This window comes from Ceratotherium simum, chromosome 16, assembly GCF_057802395.1.
Source record: "Ceratotherium simum simum isolate JZ-2026a chromosome 16, ASM5780239v1, whole genome shotgun sequence".
NCBI lineage: Eukaryota > Metazoa > Chordata > Mammalia > Perissodactyla > Rhinocerotidae > Ceratotherium > Ceratotherium simum.
In genome coordinates, this window is record NC_141915.1 from 55,951,203 (window position 1) to 55,971,850 (window position 20,648).

General features: G+C 51.6%; 2 protein-coding genes across 3 annotated transcripts; one reads left to right on the forward strand and one right to left on the reverse strand.

Annotated features, from left to right (window-relative positions):
• Positions 1-246: 246 nt before the first annotated feature.
• Positions 247-17,191, reverse strand: GGA3 (golgi associated, gamma adaptin ear containing, ARF binding protein 3). 2 transcript variants are annotated; one of them, XM_004432747.3, is made up of 17 exons: positions 17,000-17,191; positions 10,134-10,218; positions 9,928-10,003; positions 8,485-8,583; positions 7,613-7,736; positions 7,224-7,327; positions 7,006-7,086; positions 6,454-6,591; positions 5,438-5,519; positions 5,214-5,330; positions 4,664-4,903; positions 4,164-4,234; positions 3,533-3,852; positions 3,089-3,312; positions 2,590-2,759; positions 2,302-2,412; positions 247-2,049 (listed from the first exon to the last, which is right to left on the reverse strand). In XM_004432747.3, the coding sequence occupies exons 1-17, from the start codon at positions 17,037-17,039 to the stop codon at positions 1,939-1,941; spliced, it is 2,193 nt and encodes a 730-aa protein (XP_004432804.1). In that variant the 5' UTR covers positions 17,040-17,191; the 3' UTR covers positions 247-1,938. The 2 variants fall into 2 exon arrangements, with proteins under 2 accessions (XP_004432804.1, XP_087297694.1); XM_087441568.1 differs by lacking the exon at positions 17,000-17,191 and adding an exon at positions 16,441-16,975.
• MRPS7 (mitochondrial ribosomal protein S7) lies at positions 17,189-20,630 on the forward strand. Its single transcript, XM_004432749.3, has 5 exons — positions 17,189-17,422; positions 17,963-18,154; positions 18,270-18,333; positions 18,936-19,103; positions 19,985-20,630. The coding sequence occupies exons 1-5, from the start codon at positions 17,241-17,243 to the stop codon at positions 20,204-20,206; spliced, it is 828 nt and encodes a 275-aa protein (XP_004432806.1). The 5' UTR covers positions 17,189-17,240; the 3' UTR covers positions 20,207-20,630.
• Positions 20,631-20,648: the final 18 nt, after the last annotated feature.

Sequence of the window (20,648 nt, forward strand, 5' to 3'; positions counted from 1 at the left end):
GGGACGCTGCCTCAGCACAGCCGGACAAGCAGTGCGTTGGTACACGCCCGGGATCCGAGCCCGGGCCGCCAGCAACGGAGCGCGCGCACTTAACTGCTAAGCCACGGGGCCGGCCCCCAGGAACCTGTACTTTACTTTTAACAAAAACCTCAGGATGCCAGCACATGCACTTACCTACATTTGGAATTTCGTAAGTGGCACCTTCCCCCATTGGGTGAATGGTGTCTATATTAGAAAGATTCCAAGTAGGGCAAAACTGGTTTTATTTAACATGCAGCAAAACAAGGGCAGCGGAGTTGCTATATCCAGTACAGCTATTTCTCACAAAGCAGTGACTCAATAGTAACGAATAACACTCATAATTTTCACATCTAAAGCTTATTAAATAAAGGTACATTTCCACATAGTAATCCCACAGATCTTCCCACGGCTGCAGCAGCCGGTCTCTGGAAAGCACTTGGATTTATTCCTTAAGTAGTGAAATCAATTCACTTTTCACCTGTCCTAATGAAGCAGTGAAACCTGCTTGCTAAAGATGGGAGGGATGGGGGAGACGACCTTTTGATGGAGTAAGGAAGCCTGGCATAAGGAGTAGGGAGGGATCAGGGAATGTGGTTTGTGCCACCTTTCCCTGGAGATGGCTCTGAGCCTGTCCTGCTGAGCTCAGGTGAGCTGTGTGCTCTTTCCCCAGCTGGGAGTTCTCACTTTCCTGTGGCCCCGTGAGGCCTAGAGTCCTTGGTCCAGCTGCATCTAGTAGATGGAGCAGCTGGGAGAAGCCAGCTGGGGTTGAGCACTGTTGAAGCAATAGGGTCTGGTGACTCGATTCAAGCATGGCCCCTAATCTCACCACCTCCAGACCCAACATCTCGCTGACAGTGCCCGTCAGCAGCTGGGGGCAGTCAGGGTTTCTGGGCAGCAGGTAAGGACATAAATCTAGTGCAATGTGCCTGATCCTGAGGCCTCCTGTTCCCGACCGTATGCCACAACACAGGCCATCTGGTGGGAGGAGGGGGGAGGCTGAAGCAGGAGGATGCAGAGGGTGGCAGGAGTTGTCCTCCCCTTCAAAGACTTGAAGGGCAGGAGAGCAGTTTATTTCATGCCAAGCAAGAGGTAGTGAGTAGGATGGCCTGTTCCCACAGCAGGAGGTACACTTTTCCCAGAAAGCTCTGAGTACCTGCTTCTGGAAAGGGGGAAACACTGGTTCTCTTCCATTCTTTCCTAGCCCTAGTTTAGGGGCTGCCATGAGGCCAAGTTTTGTTTCTGATAGGCTGAGTTCCACATCTTGCTGAGATGTCCATAGGACACAGCCTGCTACCACCAGGGACAAGCCCACAACTCATCATCCATTGGCCATTCCAGGATGCTGCTGCTCGCGGAAGGCAGGGTTGAGGATTCAGCAGCACACCAACTCCTTATTTTGCGCCCAGGGCCATTTGGGGTCGCTGGGCTTTGCCCACCTCCCTGGAGGTGGGAGCAGGAGCCTGCCAGCAGGGGAAGCACAGAGTAGCATTGGGGGGCTGAGGCCTCTGGGAGTGTGAGGACATGGTCTTTGAGGGAGGGCCTGGAGTCTCTCTTTAGAGACCTCCCACCTTGTGGCAGCAGGGGCTGCCAGCACGAGGGGAAAAACCTACTCCAGTCTAGGGTCCATGTTCCCAGGGCGGTAGTGCACAAGAGTGTGGGGCCACTCCCCACCCCTGACAGTACATGGCCACTTCAAGTCACACAGGTAGATAAAAACAGGTCTTTTTAGGGGGCCAAAGGAGGCAAGATCATCACAGCAGCAGCTCAGCTCCCAGCAGCAATGCTTTGGACCCCTATTCCATATCAAAGCTCTAAGCACTGCAGTTGGGACATGGAGAATGACTGGACCTGGAGAGCCCTCTTGTCTCTGGGCAGCCTGTCTGGGCTTTGAAGTAGAGATGACAGCATCCTCTGGGGTCAGAGGTTCCCCCACTGCTCCACAGGAGGGAACTGGTCCACCTCACCCACCTCCGTGCTCAGCTGCTCCCCCAGGGTGAAGGTCAGCCTATACCGAAGCTTCGCCTTCTCCTGTGACAGAGAGACGGTGCATGAGATGTCCTCTCCTCTGCTACCCTTGGGGCCTTTTCTGTGCTGAGGGATAGGCCCTGCTCCCACCACCCATCCTTGCTCAGTTCCTGAACCAAGGTAAGGGAAGGGAGGTGGGTTAATGCTGCAGTATCATGACACTTCAGGTTGGGAGGTAGCTTCAAGGCTGGTCTCAAGGTCCTAATCTTGGGGCAACCAGGGCTTCAGGCTGGGACCCCCCCCGTTCTAGCTCACCTTCAGTGGATTGGCCAGCAACATGACTTGGGTGATGGCTGCAGGTGGCTGGATGGGGCTAAATGGAGAGAGTTCTGTCCCAGAGGGTGGCTGCAACTTCACTTTCATTGACTAAAGAGAAAGAGAGAAGCTCCTTTGAAGAGAAATGGCAGGTACTCCCCTGAAATGGAACCTGGTATAGTCACAGTGGATAGACACAGTGCCACCTGCTAGCCAGAGGCCCTTGATGCAGTGGGTTCAAGATAAAGGTAATTTCTGCCTCTAGAGGCCCCAGGAAGCCAGGGATACCTTGGGCACTGCGGCCTGCAGCACGATGCTCTTGATAGGCAAGGGAGCCGTATTCAGCATGGACACTACCACCACCAGCACGTCAGGCCGTCCTGGTGGACACTCCTTGGCAAAATGGAAGAGGATGCGGAAGCCGTTTTTATCATAGGCTGTCACAGGAAGGGCACTGCCTGTAAGAAGGTGGTATGTGGGCATGGAAGGAGAGATACCCACATAAGCCCTGGGGGTGTCGGCTGCAGCCAAGTAGGGAGAGCAGGGCAGCCCTGTGGTGATGAGGCTCCCTGAAGGAGTCTAGGAAAGAACCTCTGTCAGAACTCCCCAGAGTGCACAGTGGCAAAAAGCAGAGGCTGAGACAGCAGAAAAGCAGGTCATGTTTGGCTCTAGGGAACGCCAGCAAGAAAAGCCTGTACCCACCCACCCACCCACCACCCCACACTCCCCACATTGCTGCAAGCTGTGGGCCCCACCTCTCCTCCCACCCCAAGCCGCCAACACCTACTAGGCTTGATAGATTCCAGGGGGACGTGCACACTGGCCAAGGAGAGCTCGAGCCCCTTAATGGGGCTGCCCTGGGCCTGGCAGGCAGGCAGCTGGAAGAGAGGGCTGCCAGGCCCCGTGGAGAAGGGGAGGAGAGGCCTAGCTGGGGTGGTGGTGGGGATCAGAGGGGAGGTCGTAGCCCCAGGGAAGAAGTTGGAAGAGATGGGTTTCGCCAGGCCTGAGGTCCTGGAAGGCAGGAAAGGAGCACAAGGCAAGTCAGAGACCAGGCAGGACTGCTGGGTCAACCCTCACAAAGGCCCTCCCAGGCCAGACCCTCCCGAGCTTCCAGATTCTAACCTGACAGATCACATCAAAAGGGAACATCCCCAACCCCTCTGGAGCTGCCTCTGGTTCTGCACAAGCCCAGGCCCCAACCTGCCCCAGCCCCACCTCTCCCAATCATTACGCTTTGGCCTCTTCTAGAAGCTGATCAAGGGCATCCAGCTGGTGCAGGGTGCTGTCGCCCAGAGCTGAGCCGTGGTACCCAGGGGCTGTGGGCTCAGCCTTTGGGGCCGAAGATGGGGCCAAGCCAGCAGACAACAAGAAGGAGCCAGCTTTGGGGGCAGGAACGCTGGCTGGGACCACAGGAGCTGGGCAGGGGGGCGGCAGTGGAGCCTGGGAGCTGCCTGCAGGGGGTGCTGAGGGCTGGAAGAGAGGCCCATCTGAGGGGCTACAGGCAGCAGTCCCAGGTTTGGGGCCAAAGAAGTCCAGGTCCGACTGTTGATTCTATTGGGAATGGAAAGCGTGAGTGAACAAAGGGCATGGAGGATCTGCTGCAGGCGGCAAAAGGTTTCGGCTTTCCACCCCATGGCCCCCTATGCTGGGGGCCCTATTGCAACCCCACTGGAATAGCAGCCCTCTGAGGAGAGCCAAGGAAAGCCCTGGGATGCGATCCCTCTTCCCAGCCCCACCCAGGGCAGTGCCCCAGGGTTAGGATAGCGGGCTGTAGCTAACTGCAGCTGAGGACTAGCCAAAAAGGGAAGATACTATTATATGAAGGTTGTCGAGCACTTCAGTGACATCACCTGTGTCCCTACCTGGAACAGGGGCCACTGGCTGTTTCCATCTGACTCTTTGGGAGGAGCACTGGGGGCTGGGTCAGTGAGGCCTGAGAACAGAGAAGACAACCACGATGAGAAGAGGCTCTGGGCTTGTGCCAGCCCTAGCCCCACCTCGCCTAAGGAAGGGTCACATGACAAAAGTGGCATCAGTGGGTGACAGGGTGGGAGGTGTTCCCCAGGCAGCCTCCAGACGGAATGGACCCTCTTCAGCCCTTATATTCAGAGGGGGGCCCTCCAGGGGAGAGAGGAGCAGAGAGAGACACTTGGTCCACCATGTCCACTCTGGAGGTTGTGTGGAAACTGCCTGGGCGGCCTGAGGGACACTGAATTTGACTCTCTCCCTACAACTGAAGCCTCCTTCCCCACCCTTGCTAATAAGCACACGGGGCACTCCTCGGACCTCTGCTCGATTCTACATGCCTTTCTCTACTGGCCCCACCAGAAGAAGCCCTGTACAGCCTCCCTCTGGGACGTACCCAAGCAGAGCAGCTCCTCATCCAGCAGGCAGAGGGCACTGCTTGTGCTGTTGGGCCCTGGGAGGGCCTCGGCCTGGCTGGACGAGTGGCTGCGCCCAGGTCCCGCGGTCTGGGGGGGTGGAGGGAGGATAGGGATGCCAGAGGAGGGGGGGGCGGGGGCCAACACTGGAGATGAGCTGCTTGGTGCATCCAACTCAGCAAGGTCGATGAGAGTGCCTTGGTTACCGGAGTGGTTGTTTCCTGGATAGGCAAATGGAAGGGGACAAGAATAATCAGGGGCCACTCTAGCAGCTGCCCAGTAGGAGGCAGAATCCTGAGCATAGTCTCTGGCCTAATCCAAGGGCATTTGTGCCAGGGGAACACTGAAAAACAAGAGGAAAAAACACTATTGGCATCTGCTGGCCTCTGGGAAGCTGGAGGACTGCTGGGAATGGCTTAGAATCCCCTCGGGCCCTTAAGGGTGACACACTGGTCAACCTGCACCCATGGCTTGGTGGTGGGGATTGGGGCTGGTCTAGAGGGGTCCAGAATGGGGAACTGAGCATTTTACCTTCAGAGTCAGGCATGGCTGAGGTAGCCACCTCACCATTGATGACCTGCCCTTCAAGGACTGTTTTATAAGAGCTGATGACCCGGGAGAGGTTGTCACTGGCCTGCAGGATGTCTCCTGGAGCAGAAAAGAGAATTCTCACTCCTGGCCATGACAACTCCCCTGACCACACAAATCCAAACTCCTGGGTCATCTTTGTCAACCACTCGTTACTTTTCACTCACCCAAACTATTGTCATTGTCCTCTGTCTCACTGGCTAGTTTGAATAACGTCCGCCTCTTGTTCTCACACCGATCAAACAGCTCCTGAAAGAGACTCAGACATAAAAATCAGAGCTATGAATGCCCTTGGAGATCATCTCATTCACCATTCACACCCAGAAAATCACAGGGCTCCCCTATGATTCCACGATCAGTTACTCCATGATCTCCATGATCAGTTAGTTACTGGCAGAGCTGGGCTCAGAGCACATCTTCCTTTTTTTCGTTTTGTGAGGAAGATCAGCCCTGAGCTAACATCCAATGCCAATCCTCCCTCCCCTCCCCCTTTTTTTTTTCCGCTGAGAAAGACTGGCCCTGAGCTAACATCTGTGCCCATCTTCCTTCACTCTACATGGGACGCCTCCACAGCATGGCTTGACAAGCAGTGCATCGATCCATGTCTGGGATATGAACCTACAAAAAACCCAGGCCGCTGCAGCAGAGGGCACACACTCAACCACTTGCGCCACCGGCCAGCCCCGCACATGTCTTCCTGTTGCCAGCCTCTACCACACTGTGTCACCCAAGACGTCTGCTTAGGCAGATAAGTTGCTAGGAAAGATAGGCAGATAAGTCGCTAGGAAAGATAAGGTAAAGTACCTCCCTTCCTGCCTCCCAGGCTGGCATGTGCTTAGAATTCAGAGTATCTATGTGACCAAGGACGGAGGTGCAGCATTAGGGGCACAGGGTGAACCTCTCTGCCCAAATGTCCCCAAGGCAGAAGGCAAGGCAGAGAGCAGGAGTGAGCCCAAGGGCGGGTCTGCGGAGTCACACAGACTTGGGTGTACATGCAGCTCTTCTGCCCACGCAAGTTAGCTACAGCTTGTGTGTAAAATGAGGGCGCCACCCTCGCTCTACCTGGCTGCTGCGCCGATTAATAAGTTAAGGAATACCAGGTGTGTAGCGGCATCTTGGGGCAGGTACTCGGCAAAGGTTGGCTCCCCTTCCCGGAGCCCAGCTCTCCTAGAGGTGGGCCTACCTTCATGAGCTCTTTATCTGCCTCTGAAGAATCCTCTTTGCTGTAATGAAGCAGCATCTCATTGAGCAGTTTTACGTTGTTATTAACCTCCTCTAAAGTGTGTAGGCGCTTGGTCACCTTCTGGATCCGCGCCTCGTCCTGCATCAAAAACGATCAAGGAGAAAGAGCTCAATACGACTCATCCCACTAACTCCCTAGAATCCCGCGAGGCAAGGATCACACTTTACCAGAGAACATGAGAGCAGATGTTTCCTTCCATTGAAAGGAAGCACCTTTCAAGGCATGGTTCTTGGGAACCACAGGCCTTAGACCCAATCTACAGTCTTCCTTTTAAAATAACAGCCCCCCCATCCCTAAACTTGGCCCCATCTACTCTTGCTCCTCTATTCCGTTCTCCCCCAGAAGCTCCAATTCTCCTCCTTCCATTCTCCAGCATCTCCAAGTAAGGGCTGGTGGCAGGGGCGAACAACAGACCTAACACAGGAGAAGGGACTTCTGCTCTGTGGTCACAGGCTCCTCCACCCCACATCCCAAGGCCCAGGGCCCACTCACTTCCTTCACCATGGACTTGATGAGCTTGTTGGCCTCTTGCAGGTCATCTGGGTTTTTGCTTTTCAACAACTTGGCTAAAAGCTGGAAGAGGAGGGTATCAAAGGTGAAGGGAAAGGTAGCACCCCACCTGGGGAGACCGCAGAGGAACTGGAGCTCCCTGTAGCATTGAGCAAGCCCACACCTCATCTGAGGACACCGCAGGCTGGGATGCACTTTACCTTGGATTTCTCCTCATCATCAAAAACAGGGTTTTTGGGACGAGGTGGTGGAGAAGGGATCAGCGTCCTGTCCACAGGGATCAGTGGATCAGACTGCACTATTCCTGAAAGGGGACATGAGGGGCAGAGCATTTGCTCAGGCTGAGGTCACCTTGTTGCCCTTCCTCACACAGCAAGGGGGCACATCCCTGTGATCAGGACCTGCAAAGGGGGGCCGGGGACAGCAGGCTGTGCACACCTCAAGCCATCAAACCCTAGCCAAGCCCTTCCCATGATCTTCAAGAGGGAAGAAGGGATGCAGCCTGGAGACAGCAGACAACCCCCCCATTCTTCCTGGCCTTGGCCAGCCTTCGGGGCTGCTTGGAGGCTGAGGGAAGGCAGGCACATACCTTGTCTCTTCAACATGTGGTAGGCATCCTTGACCTTTGATTCTTCTGGCAGGGCCAACGTCCAGCTATAAAGCAGCTCAATAACCTTGGTCTTCACTTTCTCAGATACTCTGTCCCCCAGGTACTAAGAGGCAAAAGGGAAACCTAGTAACTGCATCCTGGAGGCAGAGACAGTGGGAAGGCTCTCTTCACAGCAGTGAAGTAGCCACTAATTAGTTATAGTCCTCAAGCTCACTCCAGACCAGCAGGTGTTAGATGTGTGTGAGATCCATCGGGAGGGGTGGGGAGGGGTGGGGGGAATACCTGTGGCATGACTGTACCCATCTAGGATACAGTCTGATGGTAGGCAGGGGACTGGGAGCCTGTCACTGCAATGCCATGCACAATCTGTCAGAAACACAACTGCATTTTATCTTGAAAGAGTTAATGAGAATGTCTTTAGTATGAAGAATTGTTCCCTCTGCTGTAAGTGGTGCCCAGAGCTTAAGCATCACTAGCATGCAACAGAAGCTGAGCAGCTGAGTAATGAGGGAGGCCAACTCCTTGTATCCACATGAGACAGACCCAAGAAAAGTGACTGCTGTCACTAGGAGCCCAGAGGCCTGCACTACACAGGCCCTCCCTCTGGACACGTGTATAGCTGCTGCCGCATCACCTGCCACACTTAGGCTGGAGGCCCGTCAGAGAGGGCTGCCTGTCCCTGTGGCCTGGATGGTCATCCTGCTACCCTGAGGGCCTAGCTCTCTAAGGACAGGACACAGAGAATCTCAGATTCGTGGGGCTGCTGGCTGTACAGTGAAAGCCAGTAAGATGGGAGAGGGGAAGGAAAACAAAAGAAGTTCCTAGAAATGAGGAAACTGCCACTGACTGACCTTTGGAGAGACGACTTTGATTAACTCATTCAAAAACCGGAACTTTCCTACTTCGTTATGAAATCTCCTCCCACAGTTCTTCATACATGCCTCCAGCACCTGTAGCCACACAAAGGAGACGTGCTCAGTGAGGGGGGGTCCGGGTGGGACCTGGCACTCAGCCAGACCCCTGCATCGATAGCACTGAATAAATTATTTACCCGAGGAAGAGTTGTGTGCACTGCCCCAGGGAACATCAGGGCAACAGGACTACTGACATCCCGTGTCCCTCAAATTGCAAACCTCTTCTGGGGAAGCTCGACAGGAACTAAAGTAAGAAACACTGAGACCCAGATACCAAGACAGATCCAATGTCAGTCCCGGAAGGTGCCATCCTGCAAGATTCTGCCCTCGATTTTACAGATGAGGAAACTGAGACCCAGAGATATGAAGTTTCTCAGACTCAGGGTCCAGGGTTCTTTCCACAAGCTGATCAACATTTTGGGGAGGTGGGAGATAACGTTTAAATTCTGTTTTCTTCATTTTAGATGACACGATATTTTCCCTCCCCCTGCTCCCATCTATTTTCCTTCTGGGGCACACAAAACCACTTTAAGTTTTCCTGTGATGCCTGTGGCCCCTGGTGCCTGCAGTTTATGCCAAGGAGCACACCACCCAGTGCTCCCTTTCTTGGCTTCAGTCTTTGTAAAGCAGGGTTTTTCAACTGCACCACTACTGACATTTTGGGCCAGTCATTCTTTGTTGTGGAAGCCTATCCGGTGCATCATGGGATGTTTAGCAATATCCCTGGCCTCTACCTACTAAATGCCAGTTGCACTCTCTGACGTGTGACAACCAAAAGTGTCTCCAGACATTGCCAAACATCCACTGGGGGGGCTGGGGGGGGGGGCAAAACTGCCCCCGTTTTAGAACTACTGTTTTAAGGTCTTCGCTCTACGATGAACAGGACAGAGGCATGCACGTGGGTCGTCTAAGCGCTTTTGCCATGACCATTTCCTCTCTTCCACCTTTCTAGGACCTGAGGGAAGTCAGAGAACTGTGGGAAGCCTCTGACCTTGGCTGTACTCTGGTTTAGGGGAGAGCCTGGAGGCACCCAAGTGCTACACATGGCTCCACGTCTTGAATCCTCTTAATCTGAATAAACACTAAGATCTGCCCGTAGGTGTGATGCCTTCACCAGGAACCAGCATTATTTTTAGCTACTGAATACATTATACTCGCCATGCTGGCAGGGACTGCACTTCAGTCATCCTTGAAGCATCAGTGCCTGGCACACACCATTTGTGGAACAGTCAACTCTTAACATGTTCCAGATATATCTAGTTGGTATCAAGGACTTGCAGCTGGCTTAGAGCATAAGCCCTGAGAACCTCAGAGAACTCAGTGGGTGCATGAGGAAAAGCCTGGGTTCGTGAAGATCCACTGTCAGAAGGAAAGACCTACCGTCAGGGCCTGGACTGCCTCCCATTCCTGCGGAGACTGGATCTTATGGGCCAGCAGTCGGACAGCGATCTGTGGCCTGGGAGATAAGCAGACCACACTTTCAGGACACTGACCCTGGGGCCATCTGGCTAGCCCTCCTTGGCCACAGTTTTTGACTTTTCCAGTCAGCTATCTCTTACCTGCCCCCTAATAGCTCTGAGACTCACCCTTCAAGCTCTTTGTTGATCTGATCACAGAAGCCAATTATGTATTCCCAGTCTTCCTGGCGGTTGGAAGGATTGGTGGCTTTATCTTGGGACAGAACAAAGAAGAGGACAATTGTTATAAAGAGCAAGGAGGGGGCCGGCCCCATGGCTTAGCGGTTAAGTGCGCGCGCTCCACTGCTGGCGGCCCGGGTTCGGATCCCGGGCGCGCACCGACGCACCGCTTCTCCGGCCATGCTGAGGCCGCGTCCCACATACAGCAACTAGAAGGATGTGCAACTATGACATACAACTATCTACTGGGGCTTTGGGGGAAAAATAAATAAATAAAATTATAAAAAAAAAAAAAGAGCAAGGAGGACACAATGGAAGGTTTTCTTCAAAATTTTTAGGCATTGATGTGAAGGTAAGTTTGTTTCCAAATTTCTTCTCTAATAGAGAAGCCACAATAGTTCAGGCAGGCAACAAGTAAAATACAAATACTGCACTTTCTGTCCAGTATTTTGAAAATCACAAACAAAAGAGAAAACAAATCCTCAGCCTCAGAGAGCTTAGAGTAGATCAGGATCAATAGCACAAACATAAATAATTAAAATATTCAAATAGATACCTATATGAAAGGTTTAGTATAACGAATAAATATAGGTAACTCCAGCTATATAAAAATAAGCCAAGTGTTATGCAAGTAAGGATGATCAAGAAGTGTTTCCTGGAGAAACTGAAGGAATAAAAAAATACTTGATAAAAAATATACATACTTAGAAAACATGAGTATTTCCTACATACTCTTCAAAAACTTTTTCAAGACCTAACCTTCCTTAATGCTTTAAATGTTTTTTAAATTGCATGTGACGCTTATCATTTTAAGTTAAGCTAACAACATTGTCCGAACCCCTGCTAAGCACCCATCCTTGTGCTGTGTGTTGCTGGGATGGCAGAAACATAACCTGAGCTTGAGCATTCAGCACCCTCAAGTTTAAATGGTCTTCGATGATCAAGGACAAAAACAAGGGTTGGAGAGGTCTTAGAGGGTCACTGAGGTTTTAAAATCCGGGTGCTAAATGCCAAATCTCCTAATGCTTAGTGTGGGTCCTCTTTTCCCTGTTACCCCCAGAACCTGTGCTGACAGAGGATGGCCCCTGCTGAGGGGAGTTGAATGTGTTCCCATCTGATTCAGATCCTGAAGTCTGCCTCTTCCAGAAAGCATTCTCGAGCTGTTTGCTAAATTTAGGGCTTCAGGTTCAGAAGACGAATGGAAGGCTGAAGGCGTATATCCTTTTTAAACACCCAGGCTCCTCCTGCATTTTTCTACAAGGTCCAAAAGCAGGGCGACAGCGCCTTGAAAACGCCCCCTCCCAACAAGGGGTGCTGTTAGAAGTTCATGAATTCTGATTTCTCATGACTGTGTTTTCTTTACTTCCTTTTTTCCTAACATTAAAAATCACTAGCTCCATGACCAAACCCCAACAGGGACTCCCAGCCCCCCAACACACCCAACTGGGCTCTGAGCCACAAGAGGTCAGCAGACACCACCCCGAGGCAGAGGGAAGGCCTGTAGCACCCAAGCAGATCTTGCGCCTGCCTTGCAGTGTTTCTGCTCTGGCTGCAAGAAGATTTTGATGGTTTAGGTTCATATTTGGGGGAAAAAAGAGATGTCCGTCCTCAATCTTGAAAAGAGAATTAGCAGGCCCTTCAAAATGTCAAGCTTGAATGGGAGATTAATTCTATCAAGAATGGCTATTTATTGCCACAGCGACCTACTAGCTGTCACCTTCCAGAGAGGCCCCAAGTCTCTCCCACCAGTTGTCTGAAATCTTCTCAGGTGTTAGCATGGCTTTGTTACTAATCCCCATCATTTGAGATGCTTAAAGTTCTCACATAACTTGAAGAGGCTGTAGGATACAGAAATAAGATGGTCTGAGGAGCCATCCCCATCACTATTATCATTTTGACAACAGTCACATACCTCATGGCATAAGAAAAAGCAGCCCACTCACTTCTGTTCGCAACTGGAAAAACCCCTTACAAATACAGAGGACAATGTGGACCCCTCCCTTTCCCCAAATGTACATAAGCAATGGGCATTCACCAAACATCGTATTCTTCCCAGGCATGCTATAATTCCAATAGCATCTCTGCTTCCAAGAATACTCCCACTTACTTTTCACTGGTGTTCAACTTCTCTAGAATCCCACTTCCTCTCACCTTAATAGACCTTTCTACTGTAAATCTGCCGGGAGCCCACTGCCTACACATGGACACAAAAAGCCCTGGTTTCAGCAATGGTAGGTCCCACTCTAAGCGTCTTCCCTAGCTCTCCAGCCGGCTCAGAAAGCAGACCTCAATCACCTACAAGAACTAGAAGAAACCGCTGGGGATAATTCTGGGTGACTTGATCTCTCCATCTGCCTACTGCCTCCTCCAGCAGATGCACACAATATTCCACCCACTCAACATTCTCCCTACCTGGCACAAGGGTGACACCAAAGCCTCCCTGCAGACACTGCCTTCTAGAACCGCCCCTTTGGGCTCTGTTCTGACTCAATGTTTCTATTTTCAGGTCCCTTGTTGAAAGGCTTATTCTCTTCTGTGTCTGTGCCTCTAGACTTCCTGCTCTCATTTTCAGCTTAATTCCATCACTAGCCTTGACTGTTGTGGGACCTCAAAAAGTCAAGTAGATGGGGCCGGGCCCATGGCTTAGCGGTTAAGTGCACGTGCTCCGCTACTGGCGCCCGGGGTTCGGATCCCGGGCGCGCACCGACGCACTGCTTCTCTGGCCATGCTGAGGCCGCGTCCCACATACAACAACTAGAAGGATGTGCAACTATGACATACAACTATCTACTGGGGCTTTAGGGAAAAAGGAGGAGGAGGATTGGCAATAGATGTTAGCTCAGAGCCGGTCTTCCTCAGCAAAAAGAGGAGGATTAGCATGGATGTTAACTCAGGGCTGATCTTCCCCACAAAAAAAAAAAAAAAAAAGTCAAGTAGGAATGGAAATAGCAGCACTGACTACCCCATCCCAACATAGCTCAGACATTCCAGAGACCACAAGTTTGATGTAGCAAATAACTTAGAAATAAGCAGAGGCAAGAACGTGGGATGGAAAAGGAGTCAAGAGTCAACCTTCAGTGCTAGAGTCTTGAATCTAGAGACTTAGTCAATCATCAAGTCTTTGTTAAGCACCCATAGAAAATTAAGTGCACAGCATGCTAGGTCCCGGAGGGACCACAGAAAATGTACAAGACTCAGATCCTACCCTTGAGGAGATTATGCTCTTCTGGTGCAACACATGAGATATAACATAGAGCAAAAAACAAGCCAGTGTGTAATTACAAGTGCTAATCTGGTACAGAAATGAGTCTAAAAACAAACCCATCATTTCTCTTTCCTGACTTCCCTATTTCTATAAATGATACCACTACTCAAAAGCTCCTTTTGCCCCTACTCCTAGGCACCCAGGTTTGAACCCCCATTGTTGACTCCTTCCTTCTCCTCACCCATTCCATCAGTCTGTACTCCCTCCCTTCATAATCTTTTTATTTTTTATTATTTTTTATTTTTTTTATTTTTTAAAGATTTTATTTATTTATTTTTCTTCCCCCCAAAGCCCCAGTAGATAGTTGTATGTCATAGCTGCACATCCTTCTAGTTGCTGTATGTGGGACGCGGCCTCAGCATGGCCGGAGAAGCGGTGGGTCAGTGCACGCCCGGGGTCCGAACCCGGGCTGCCAGCAGCGGAGCAGGGCTGCCAGCAGCGGAGCACGCGCACTTAACCGCTAAGCCACGGGGCTGGCCCCATAATCTTTTTAAATCTCTCCCTTCCTTTCTAATCCCTGTCCCCACCCCACCTCCCTACTTCTCACCTGCTTACAGAACTTCTGCTCCAATCCATCCTACATAAAACTCCTCTATCAATCCTCCTCAAACACTGATTCCACCAGGTTCAGTAGGAATGAGGACCTGATAACTATAGAAATTTAAACTTCATGAGCTGGAATTCAAGCCTTTCCAGAATACGGTTCTAACTTCACAGCTTTCTTTCCCACCATGCTCCTACAGGAACTCCCTGCTTGAACCAGCCAAACAACTGTGACTGTGTGCCTCAAGCCCAGTTTGCTCTCTCCACATCACTGTCTGGTGTTTTCTTAGCCAATTTTCCCTATTCTTCAAGGCCTAGCTCGAATGCCATCCCCTCATTGAGAGAATCATCTTCCATTCCACTTATTCCCAATTTCCTAAAGAAACTGTCTGTATTTTAGCATTTATGGCTCTTGCCTTGTATTTTTATCTTTTTATTTAGGAATGCTTTATCCACTCCAGCATCACCTTCATCAAACTGAAAGCAAAGAATGCTTGAACTTCTTACTCTTCAGAACACCTCACATGGTAGGTATTCATTAAATATTGATTGATTGTGGTAATGACAGGACTTTAGAGAAGGCTGAAGTCATCAAGAACTGGTTCATGGGGAAGGAGAAGCTGGGATGGGTTTTATTTATTTATTTATTTTTTCCCTTTTTCTCCCAAAAGCCCCAGTAGATAGTTGTATGTCATAGTTGTACATCCTTCTAGTTGCTGTATGTGGGACGCCACCTCAGCATGGCCAGACAAGCAGTGCCACAGTGCGCACCCGGATCCGAACCCGGGCAGCCAGTAGCAGAGCGTGCGCACTTAACTGCTAAGTCACAGGGCCGACCCCTGGGATGGATTTTAAAGCATTTAGTTGAGCAACGGGGAACAGGGCTTCCAGGTAAGGAGGGCAATGTGTGTTGCTGGGACAAGAACATCCGACTGATCAAAGCAAGGAAGAATATTAGGGAGGCACAGAGGCAGCAGTAGGTGTGCAGCAATGGGATGACTTGATTAAACAGAAGTGCTCTTCTGGGAGCAGAATGCAGAATGGACTGAGGGGAGGTAGGGAGAGACCTGAGACACTGGGCCAGGCAGAGGCTTCTGTAATAATGCTGGCAAACCATGGAGTGACAAGGACCTAGGCTAAGATGGTGCTGAACCCCAAGCACTGGTCTATTCAATTGGTACAGTTCACACCAGTAAGTCTTAAGAACTGTGAAGGTGAACACAGGATAAGAATGGAAGGAATCTTAACATTGCCCCATATGTCACTCTAACTAACAGGAAAGAGTCGAAGGCCAGTCTCAGCTCTAGTCTCTACAGATACCATGCCATCCCCCCTCACCATCTCCGCCCTCCCTCAAAAACAGGTCTGTCCCTCTCCTATTTCAAAATATAACTCTAAAACTAGCCTATTAAATTCAGCTGAGGTCACTTAAATTACTCCAATGTCCCCATTAATATCTGTGAATCGAACCAATTCCAGTGTGGTTACATCTAGTTGGGTGGCTCTGGGCAAGTGGTTTGATTAGAGTCAGGGTGTCTCTCTTTTTGTGAAATTGGGATAGTAGTACCTACTTCGCTAGGATTCTTGATAAATTAATTAAATGACTGTCTTTAGAGCACTTTGAGCTCCTTGGAAAACAGTTCCATATATACAGAAAGCTTTGGGACCTGTCTGCAACTGCAGATTTTGCAAATGTAACCTAGGTTCAACCACCTGATGTGGTTTTTTTTTTTTTTTTTTTTTTGTGAGGAAGATCAGCCCTGAGCTAACATCCATGCCAGTCCTCCTCTTTTTGCTGAGGAAGACCGGCCCTGAGCTAACATCCATTGCCAATCCTCCTCCTTGTTCCCCCCTTTTTCTCCCCAAAGCCCCAGTAGATAGTTGTATGTCATAGTTGCACATCCCTCTAGCTGCTGCACGTGGGATGCCGCCCCAGCATGGCCCAACAAGCGCTGGGTCGGTGCGCTCCCGGGATCAGAACCCGCGCCGCCAGCAGCAGAGCGCACGCACTCAACCGCTAAGCCACGGGGCCGGCCCCTGAGGGGGTTTCTTATTAAGAAACGTCACATAATCGGAGGGAACAGCCATCACCTCCAAAAGCCTGGAGGCTCTAGTAAATAAGAGATCTCTGCACAAGCAATATCTAGTCATCCTCCTTGTCTTCTTTACCCTGTCCAATTTCTGTCTTCATTTAAAGAGGCCTCCGGGGACCTCCACTAGCTCATGGGAAAGTTAACTTATTAACCCTTCAGCAGAGTACTGCCTGCTAACAAGGTTAACCCATATTTCCCTTAATAGCAATAGGCGGCTGTAACTACAGCAAAAGGCCGTGCTCCTCAGCTTTGCTTAGAGTAGGTTACCAACGAATGGCTCGTTAAGATGTTCGTGTGTGTGTGTGTGTGTGTGTGCGCGAGCGAGCGCGGGGGAAGTCCGTAACATAGATGTCACCATGCTTTGGTTACTGCAGGAAAATGGTAGAGCTGTTCTTTCTCTCTCTCTCTTCGGATTATTCACACTCCAAACATTCTGCCTGCGCGAAGCAGTCACTTCTCCTCGAATACACGGCCACAGTTCTGAAACGGTGTGTATGCTCAGCGGCACCCACCGCTCCCGGAGTGTCAGCCCAAATCCGGAGCTTTTCCCTTGTCAGGGACTGAGGCGCTGGGGTCCCGGTGGCGCGCGGACCCACCACAATCTCCCCGAAGCGCCGATGCATGTCAGCCGGAAGCACTGGGCTGTCGATTTCTGGGAGTCCGTGGGCCCCGGACAGGACCCCAGCTTACACCGCCGCGAGCGGGAGCGCGAGGGAGCGCCGCAGCACAGGGAGTGGGGCCGGGCGGGGGCCGCGTCGCCCTGCCGGGGAAGGGGCGTGATCGCGGAATGCTCGCGGCAGGGGCGAGCGCAGGCGCAGGCTGCAGGGCGGCGCCGCCACGGGGCCCGGGGAGGGGGCGTAGGGGTGCAGAGAGGGACGGCTCGGCGGCAGGCAGAAGCGGCCGCGGCTACTCACTCAGCCAAGACTCCAGGCTCTCCCCTTCCGCCTCCGCCATATTGCAGCCACCCGGGCCAGTCCCGCGGCCTCAAACCTCGCGAGAACCTGGAAGAGACCAGCCGGGGCGGAGCCTGCATGGGGGCCTGAGAGGAGCGAGCGCCGCCACCGAAGGTCGCGCCAGACTGCAACGGGTAATGGGAGGGCTAATGTTTCCTTTTGACTCTTCCCTTTGGACCTTGGAGTGACTCTTAATGGGGTGATGCACAGATTTAGGACCCAGTGGAGCCTTTCCCCGTTTCCCGTCACTCGCTCAGGCACGCCGAGGGCAGTCTCTGTGGGGTCCTCGTGGCCAGCCAAGATGGCTGCTCCCGCGGTGAAAGCTGCGCGAGGGTGGTTGGGCCTGGTGCTGAGCGTGCGGAGTGCTGTCCTGCGGCTTCCAGGGTGAGAGGGCGGCGGGCAGCTGGGGGACCGCTTGGGTCTTCACTGAAAGACCTATGGGGAAGGAAAAGGGCCACAGGCAAGCCGCGCGGGGAGCTGGAGCGAGCATGGGGGCCGGGATATCTAGGTCCAAGTTGCTTAACTAGCTGCGTGACTTTGGGCCTATCTGAAAGTTTAGTGATTGCCCCCCGCCCGAGGGGGTTCGAACGCGGAGCTGAAAGTGCGATACGAAAGAGCTCAGAGCTGAGATTTTTTGTGTTGGGAGATGAGGGGAGAGACGCATAGGCGGGGCACCTGTCCTTAGGTTCAGGAGCCTCTCCTTACCTTTTGCACTTGACGAGGAGGAGACTTTCCTTGCCTGTTTGGGGGAGGTCCTCCTCCTTCTTGGGATAAGAGCCAGAATTATTGCAGTTCAGGTTTGGCTAGCGGTCTCCGCGCCGCTCTCACTTGTCAGCGGGTTGGCAAACCTGCCTATTGTGAAGTCAAGCTTTTTCACTTGTGGAGTCAGCTTTTGTCCGCCTCTTCCTTTCCCCCCCCTCCCAGGCTCACCCAGGTGAGGTGGAGCCGCTATGGTCCTGAATACAAGGACCCCCAGATTGACAAGGAATATTACCGCAAGCCCTCGGCCGAGCTGACTGAGGAGGAGAACTATGAGCGGGAGCTCAGGAAGACTCGGCTTATCAAAGCTGCCCCAGCGACGAGAACAAGTTCTGTGTTTGAAGACCCAGTGATCAGGTTAGATGGAAACAAACACTTGTTCCACGGACTGGGGCTATACCTGGGAGGGTCTACAGTAAGGATTCTGTGATACAGCCTTGCAAAGCTAAACGTGTTGCTTTTCTTCTTGAAGTAAATTCACCAACATGATGATGAAAGGAGGAAACAAAGTACTGGCCAGATCCCTCATGACACAGGTAAACAGTACCTCTCTCTGTCATCTTTCTCTTCCCTATAGCTTTGTACTTGGCTCTTCCAGTTTAGAATGAAAAAGAATGGATTCTATACCTGTCATTAAAATTAACTTTATGGGGGCCGGCCCGGTGGCTTATCGGTTAAGCGCGCGTGCTCCACTGCTGGCGGCCCGGGTTCAGATCCCGGGTGCGCACCGCTTCTCCGGCCATGCTGAGGCCGCGTCCCACGTACAGCAACTAGAAGGATGTGCAGCCATGACACACAACCATCTACTGGGGCTTTGGGGGAAAATAAATAAATAAATAAAATCTTTAAAAAATTAACTTTATGTAAGTGTGGTGGTGGAGGCTTTAATGAAGTCCTGCAGGAGTCAGCAACTGCCATTGCACCCCCACATCACAAATCTTAGCCCACTCTTTCTGTCCTAGTCCAAGAAAGGCACTTAAGGGAGGCACTGAAGAACTTTGTTTTAGAAGTGCTGAGGCAGGAGCTGCACAGCTATAGAAGAAGAATGAGATGATGGGAGTAAAGAGCAAGGTACTAGCTCAGCCCAGTAAACACTTAGGGAACCTGGGGTAGCCTCTTCCACTGTATCCCTTTGCAGACTCTGGAAGCTGTGAAAAGGAAGCAGTTTGAAAAGTACCATGCTGCCTCTGCAGAGGAACAGGCAACCATCGAACGCAACCCCTACACCATCTTCCACCAAGCCCTGAAAAACTGTGAGCCTGTGATTGGGCTGGTACCCATCCTCAGGGGTGGCCATTTCTACCAGGTGAGTGGTCAGGGCCTGAAAGCAGGGCTGCCCGCATGTGAAACAAGATGTGGGGGTGCTTGGGGGTAAGAGGACCCAGAGTTGGATCAAGATTGATAGCTTTCTAGGGACCAGGGACTGTCAGGATCTGCTCATCTGAGTCCAGTAGTGTAAAAATCACAGGCAAAAGATGGAAAAGGAAGGGAGCAAAGAAGTATCCAAACGAACTCTTCTGGAAGCCCACCCCACCCTCCTTCTGTCCAGCATCATGTGTTCTAAGCTGTAAGCTTCTCGTGGTGAGGGACTATGTTTATACCTCATCTTTATACACCAGTGTCAAGCATAGTGCTTGACCCATAACTGATGCTTCATCACCATTGGTTAAACTGAACTAGGTGTCTCTATCATAGCATTTAATTATATTTCATTGTCATAAGTTGGTGTTCTGGTCTTTTTTCAATGTAAAACTTCATAAGGGTAGAGACTTTCTTATTAATGTCTGTGTCTCTAGGGTGTCGCATGGTACCTGGCACATGGTGGGGGCATAGCAAGAGATTCTTGGACAAGAGAGTCTTGTTTTTAAGCACCCATGATCTGAGTTAGCTGAGTCGCCCCAGCTGACAGGCTTTTCCCAATTGGTGCTTGTATCAACTTTGCTGAGCTTCCACTTAGGGGTGAAAGAGGTCAGTGCTAAGTGAGTATGTGCTCATTAATGTCTGCTACACTGAAGTCACCTAGGGGTCAAGGAAGCTCAAAGAGGACTAGACCAGCCCCTTGCCTCAGGAGCCTTGCCAGGGCTGGCCCAAAGGGAACCTGTGGCTACTCCTTAGAGTACAGGGAGGTAGGAGGCTGCAGCCCTGGCAAGTTCTTGGACCAATGTGCCCACATCCTGTCTTGCCCAGGTCCCTGTGCCGCTAGGTGACCGGCGTCGTCGCTTCCTGGCCATGAAGTGGATGATTACTGAGTGCAGGGAGAAGAAGCACCGGCGGACGCTGATGCCAGAGAAGCTGTCACATGAGCTGCTGGAGGCTTTTCACAGCCAGGGCCCTGTGATCAAGAGGAAGCATGAGATGCACAAGATGGCTGAGGCCAACCGCGCTCTGGCCCACTACCGCTGGTGGTAGAGGGAGGATACAAGCTCTAGGAGGAGCCCAGGGCTTTCTGCTGTGAGAAACAACATGAGCCCCTGCCACGCTGAAAACTACCTGTGGGTTAAGGATGTAGTTCCTTCTCGAGGGCAGGGAGGCCTCACAAAAAGGATGGAGCAGCATGTTTATTGCTTGTTACTCCTTCTTTCTTTGGGGCTAGAAGTTGCTCTCCCTGCCCCGTCTCCTTGCAGAGGGGGAACATATCAACTTGGGTTTTCCCCAGGAAACTTAGGGCCCATCCAGCTTTCTCTTCCCTCAGCTTGGGGTGGACCTTTGGATGATACGAAAGGAAGCAGTTTTGGTATCAGAAGAGGTTTATTAGAAAATCCTCACCCTGAACTAGTGTAGCATGTGATGTGGTACTGCCATTCATTAAAACCGACTGGAGGAAATACACTTACTTCCAAAGTAGTCCTTG

Excerpts from the sequence above, each read along its gene's own strand:
- GGA3 (XM_004432747.3), bottom strand. The coding sequence starts at position 17,039 with ATGGCGGAGGCGGAAGGGGAGAGCCTGGAGTCTTGGCTGA. Across the intron at positions 3,313-3,532 it reads CTTCTAGAAGAGGCCAAAGC|GACCTCAGGCCTGGCGAAAC; the intron begins GTAATGATTGGG and ends CCTGCCTTCCAG. Across the intron at positions 2,050-2,301 it reads TGCTGGCCAATCCACTGAAG|GAGAAGGCGAAGCTTCGGTA; the intron begins GTGAGCTAGAAC and ends TCTCTGTCACAG.
- MRPS7 (XM_004432749.3), top strand. The coding sequence starts at position 17,241 with ATGCACAGATTTAGGACCCAGTGGAGCCTTTCCCCGTTTCCCGTCACT. Across the intron at positions 18,155-18,269 it reads TTTGAAGACCCAGTGATCAG|TAAATTCACCAACATGATGA; the intron begins GTTAGATGGAAA and ends TTCTTCTTGAAG. Across the intron at positions 18,334-18,935 it reads CCAGATCCCTCATGACACAG|ACTCTGGAAGCTGTGAAAAG; the intron begins GTAAACAGTACC and ends ATCCCTTTGCAG.